The sequence below is a fragment of the Acomys russatus genome, chromosome 19, assembly GCF_903995435.1.
Source record: "Acomys russatus chromosome 19, mAcoRus1.1, whole genome shotgun sequence".
NCBI classification, from domain to species: Eukaryota; Metazoa; Chordata; class Mammalia; order Rodentia; family Muridae; genus Acomys; species Acomys russatus.
In genome coordinates, this window is record NC_067155.1 from 46,975,181 (window position 1) to 46,981,365 (window position 6,185).

The following is a 6,185-nucleotide window of genomic DNA, read 5'->3' on the forward strand; positions in this document are numbered from 1 at the left end:
TGGGTCAGTGGTTAGGGTGCTAGCCCTGCAAACCTGGCAATTTGAGCGTGACACCTGGAAGCCATGCAAAAGTGGAAAGCGAGCACCGACTCCACAAAGCTGTCCTGTGACTGACACAAGTGTGCTGTGGCACATGTGTACTCACACACATCATGGACACACACACACACACACCACATTAAAAACACTATCAACACCTTAAATGTTATTATCAAAATGTTTTCTTTCAAAATAAAGGTACACAGCTAAGTCCGAGATTTCTTTGAAGAAAGCCAAAGCAGAACAAAAGAACGCACGTGATCTGGGGTAGTGAGCCTATGAAATGATGCTGTGGCGCACTTAGGTGTGCAGTGATCTGAAACTATGTTCTGTGCAGGGAATCTGAGGCGTGACGTAAGCCGGTATGGAACAGTGTCACTATTTCGTTTGCTACTTTTAATGTCACAATACAAACTGGACAGTTAGTGACGGAAACCGCAGGACAAACACGGAAGTCCCTTTGGCTCCTTCCTCCCTAGGATGAGGAGACCTTGAGTCCTTCCAGAGTCTGGCTGAGGCGAGCGGTTTCTGAGTCCAGTGGACTCTCTAGGTAGGCGGTTCCTGCACAGGGCTTTCCTGTGACCGGGTCGATGACCCGGCCGACCTTGAAGATGATCTCGGCCAGCTCATGTTTCACGTGCTTTGATCGCGGGACGGGCAAGGCTCTGAGGAGCACGATGTCCCCAGCGCTGCACTGCTGGAGGGCATCGTGAGCGAAGTAGGTTTTCCGCTTATTAAAGTACTGTTGGGAGAAGGACAGGAGCAAATTAATAACTCCCATCTGTGACCTGGTGGTGCAAAAAGAACATGAAAAATAAAAACAACAACCACAACAACCAGTGCACAGACACTGGCCAGGGCTTGGCAATGCAAGATGAAACACCTTGGGAAGCATCTAGTAAGACAATTATGGCTTAAGTTTTGGTACTAGCAATGGTATTCCCAGAGCGGTCCCTGACGTCACTCCTTTAAATACCCTGGCTCTACCAGTGACCGTCTCTCTCTATGAGCCCCTTCCCTCTGAGGCTCCCTCTCCAGCCTCTACACACAGCTCTCCCCACTAGCTGTGTGAGTCCTGGCACCATCAGTTTCCTTCCACCACAGAAGGAGGCTCTAAACTTCAAATAACTAAAGTTATTAAGACAATGAAGCATAATAAGGCTGGGTGGTGGAGGCAGCGACCTCCGTCTCCTGAGAGCTGGGCTTAGAAGTGTGGACCACCACAGCCCGGCAGTCCTTCCTTTATTTAAAGGATGAAATCAATACACAGTCGATTGCTGGGTATAGTAGTGAGCAGCTCTGGAAAGAGGTAGGTGGATCTCTGTGAGTTCGAGGCCAGCCTGGTCTACAGAGTGAGTTCCAGGACAGCCAAGGCTACACAGAGAAACCCTGTCTCAAGATAAAACAGAACGACAAAGCACAAAGGATCCTGCACCTCTACCTTCACCTGCCCTTAATTCCTTAAACTAGAATACCAATCCTGGCCTCAATGTGTGGACCCCCTTGCTGTCTCTGCAGGAGACCACCCACTATCACAGCTCAAAGAATCACCACCACAGAGCGTTCCTCAATACAGGAGTCACCGGAATGACCTCTCGCCACCTGCACCAGGGTGAACTCATACCGTACTGGAGGGTCAGCTCAAACACCTCTTTCCCGAGATGTTCTCTGACGGCAATCTGGGAGGAAGTGCCTTGCCCTCTGCTCCTATACTGTTCTGCCCAGCACATGACTGTGGCATGAGAATTAACTTAAATGACCTGTGTGTTCCTGAAACCCTCCCAGGAACCAGGTTACACCCACGGGCCAGTGGTAGCTAGACTGCTGAAGATGTGCAACTTACCTTTTATCAACAGGGAAATGCTTTTCTGCTCAGACCCAAAAGCAGTGGTTCTCAACCTTACTAACGCTGGGACCCTTTAATGTAGTTCCTCACGTTGGGGTGACCCCCAAATGATAAAATTATTTTGTTGCTACTTAATAACTATAATTTTAAAAATTTGCCTATGTACTATGTATACAGTGTTCTGTTTGCATGCTAGAAGGCGGCACCAGATCTCATAATAGATTGTTATGAACCAGCATGCGATTATCGGAAATTGAACTCAGGACCTTTGGGAGAGCAACCAGGACTCTTAACCTCTGAGCCATCTCTCCACCCCCCCCCCATGACTGTAATTTTGATACTGTTATCAATCGTAATGTAATTATACGCTGGATATCTGCCATGTAACACCTGAAGAGGCTGTGACCCACAGGCTGAGAACTGCTGTCTCAGAACATGGTGGTAACTTGTCACCGCCACTGTAAAATAGGTGTTGATCCTCACCTTTAATAAGTAGGGGTCCAATACGAGTCTGGTCGCTCTTACTTTAGCAGTTTTTATCATTGCTGTACTAATCACCTTCCCCACAACCCATCTGGCATGGACGGAGGAACGGACTACTGACATTATGTGTCTCTGAGCACCTAAAATAAAGAAAAAAAAAATTAAAAACCTCCAAGCTTAACATTTTTAAGACAGTCTTACCCCCTTTCCCTGTCCATCTAACAAACCAATAATGGCTGCGCCTTTTCTTCCTGAGGTCTATCTCTCTCCACTGTAGCCCAGGATGGTCTTGAACTGGGTGATTCTTCTACATTAGCTTCCGGTGAACTGGGATGGAGGGATAGCTAAGCAGCTGAGCACTGGCTGCTCCTCCAGAGGCCTTGGGTTAAGCTCCCAGCACCCGCATGGTGGCTAAAAACCTCTAGCACCAGCCCCAGGGGATGCTCCGACGTTACACACAGGCTTGTGTCACAACGCCTCATTTAACTACGAGCATTCTCATGGCTAGGGCTTGCCCAGGGAATTTTGTCAGGGCCAATGTCTGGGTTCAGAAGTTATTTTTGCTACCTTTCTGGAATGGCCCGGTCTGAGGAGCTTACGGCTCTTATCTTTACAGTGTTTACAAAGTAGTAAATGAATCTCACTAACTCCCAGATTGACCATTCGGGAAGTTAGGAACAACATGGCCTGCTCACAGATGTTTTGAAAAACTACTGGAGTGTGCACACACACAGACTGGTCACATTGGAGTCTCTCTCCAAGTGAGGCAGGAGACTGAGGGAAAATAACTAGTTGAGGGACCAGCCCCGGGGCGTCTCTAACCTAATCGTCTGGAAAACTCCCCTGCTGCCGATCACAGATGCTCCACAGATCAAAGCTCCTCTACTTACAGGTGCCTCACACATCAGCAGATGACAAGTCACCTTATTTACCCTTTAAGCACTATTCTTTGTGCTGTACCCATTTAGAAACCCCTCGTCCTTGACACTTGAACAGACTCTTGAAACAGTCCCCGCTTAGGGAGTTTTTCTAAGAGCCAGTGTTGTTTGAGGCGCTCAACTCCCGAGTCTGCGGGGTTTCTTCCTCGTCGTTAGCGGGGCACAGCCTCGAGGTCTCAGCACTTACTGCAGCTCGCTGTCTGCCTTAAATACCGCCCTTACAGCCTGCTCCCATACACACAGGGCTCACAGCTCGGCTAAGCCTGCGAGATCTCGGCCGGCCAGCCAGCTTCCTGTACAGGAACGAGGAGACTCCGACTCGGAGACACTTTGAGTCGTTCCTCAGGGAGCAATTGACAGTAGATGCAGCCCTGCTGACCCGCAATACCCAGACCTGGAGCCCTCGCTCACCTCCACGGTCTCCCACTTGGACTAAGTCGGGCAGAGCACGGGCGCCGCGTGATGACGTCGCAGCACGCGCCGAGCTCCGCCCCTCCTTTTTCACAGGGCGCCAGTTCTCTAAGCCTTGGGCGGGACTAAAGGTAAGTACAGCCGCGTCTATTTGAAACCCGGACTTCGGGCCTAAGTCTTAGTTAGGGGTTAAGAGTGGCCAGCTCATACTTTCCCCATAGGCCCTGCGACCTGTGAGCAGGAAGTTCCTACCTTTTCCTATTTTATTTCCTGCTTTTTTTTTTGTTTTTCCAGAAATAGATGGGACATGCCTTCAGACGAAAGGTCTTTTCATTCGTCACAGAATCCGTTTGTCTTTTTTCTTTTCTTTCTTTCCTTTCTTTTCTTTTCTTTCTTTTCTTTCTTTCTTTCCTTCCTTCTTTCTTTTCCAAGTCAGAGTTTCTCTGTGCAGCCCTGGCTGTCCTGGACTTCCTTTGTAGACCAGGCTGGCCTCGAACTCACAGGGATCCACCTGCCTCTGCCTCCTGAGTGCTGGGATTAAAGGCATGCCCACCACCGCCTGGCTGAGACAAGTCTTAACTATGTATTGTAAGCTGCCCTCAAACTCACAGCAATCTCACTATCTCCACCGCCTCACTGCTTGGCTTACAAGCATGAGCCCCCGTGCCCAGCTGAGGTTTTTTTTTTTTAATTTATTTACCTTTATTTTATGTGCATTGGTGTTTTGCTTGCATGTATATTTATATGAGAATGTCAGATCTTGGAGGTACGGACAGTTGCCTTACCCACTGTAAGCTGCCACGTGGGTGCTAGGATTTGAACCTGGGTCCTTTGGAAGAGTGGTTAAGAGTGTCCTTAACCACTGAGCCATATCTCTATCCCCAGCCCAGCTGAGTTATTAAAATGTATTTTTATTCTGCTATAAAGCAGAACAAACTCTAATTAGTATAGCAAATTATTAAGGTCCATAGATAATATTTATTAGGCCAAGCTAAAAATCTTATTGTCCTTTTCAAAAGACCAAGGATAAAAAACAGTAAATAAACCACAAAATGACTAAAATTTGAGAAATATTACTCTTTCTGTTTATTCTATTTTCTATAACTGGCTATATTGCATCATTACCATGTTTAATCAATATTAATATAATTAAACTGTATTATAGAAAAATTTACAGTTTAGTAATTATAGGTTATTGACTTAAAAAAGTTTTTTTTACCCATTTCCTTTCCCCCCTTCTTTAGAACATGGTCTCAACTAGTCCATATTTGTGGAACAAAATTTATTTTTTCTAAATTAACTAATGTAGTAAATTATTATGACAGCAGTTTTCTTTAAATGGCTCATTTCCCAATGACTGACACAGAGAGACTATAATTTATTATTAAGCTGCAGGCCCTATGCTGGGTAGATTATGAAAATACTATATATCCTATGTTGGTGAGTTTAAAGTTTTGTACCTAAATTATTTTTATATATTAGTGTAAAAACATCTATCTAGACCTTAAAACATCTTTTTCACTCTCTCAGCAACCAAGCTTAATTGCCAAACTATTAACTAGTCTTTTACCCCATTAGAGACTTGACCAGACATTATATATATAAGTCTTACCTACTGGTTTTTATGGTTGTTTCATAATTAGTCTTCCTGTATATAGTTTTAAAATGGTCTTTTAATTAGTCAGAAAGTGGGTGATGTTGGAGGAAGGTTCAACTGTGTTTTTTTTAAATAAATCTTTTTTTGTTTATTTATTATGTATACAGTGCACATCAGATCATATTATACATGGTTGTGAGCCACCATGTGGTTGCTGGGAATTGAACTCAGGACCTTTGGAGGAGCACTCGGTGCTCTTAACCACTGAGCTATCTCTCCAGCCCTCAACTGTGTTTTCAAATGCTCATTTCAGTGCCTTGAGATCTGGTTACTGCTCTGCCATGGGCATTGTTATGAATGTTGAACCATGTGATGGTAAGGAATGTTCCTCAATTATCCCCAATTGGCTAAATAAAGATACTAAAGCCTATGACTGGGCAGGAAAGAGGTAGGTGGAATTTTAGGTTCTCTGGCTTGGGATTGAGAGTGAGAAGAGCGAGAGAAAAAAGGCTGAAGTAGCAGGAGAGGAAGCTGGAGGGAGAGAGGAGTCACCATAGGCAAGATGGTAGCAAGCAGGTGGCAGTAAGGACAGACAGAATGAAACAGAAGCCGCCTGGAAGTCATCAGATGGGCAAGTGATTAGCTTTTATGTGTCTTTTAACCTCATCAGAGACTTGAGAAGGAATAAAATTAATTACCTGACCAAACAGGAAGTGCAGACTAGCAGCTTCCAAAATTGAAAAATGACAGAGACAGTCGCTGCCTCAACAGCCATTCAAAAATTCTATAACATTGGAGCATCATCTTCAGCTTTCTAGCCCAGTAGATCTGACAGAACCAATGAAGGGCCAGCTTACCTTGTCATGGCAGA

At 45.4% G+C, this 6,185-nt stretch overlaps 1 protein-coding gene across 1 annotated transcript; it reads right to left on the bottom strand.

Annotated features, from left to right (window-relative positions):
• Positions 1 to 396: 396 nt before the first annotated feature.
• Positions 397 to 3,819, bottom strand: Mrps17 (mitochondrial ribosomal protein S17). Its single transcript, XM_051161397.1, has 3 exons — positions 3,718 to 3,819; positions 2,369 to 2,508; positions 397 to 781 (listed from the first exon to the last, which is right to left on the bottom strand). Exons 2-3 carry the CDS (start codon positions 2,489 to 2,491, stop codon positions 515 to 517), a joined length of 390 nt encoding a protein of 129 aa, XP_051017354.1. The 5' UTR covers positions 2,492 to 2,508; positions 3,718 to 3,819; the 3' UTR covers positions 397 to 514.
• Between the last annotated feature and the right edge of the window lie 2,366 nt (positions 3,820 to 6,185).

Coding starts and splice junctions, on each gene's coding strand:
- Mrps17 (XM_051161397.1), bottom strand. CDS start 2,491: ATGTCAGTAGTCCGTTCCTCCGTCCATGCCAGATGGGTTGTGGGGAAG. Junction 782..2,368: donor TGGACCCCTACTTATTAAAG/GTGAGGATCAAC, acceptor TTCTCCCAACAG/TACTTTAATAAGCGGAAAAC.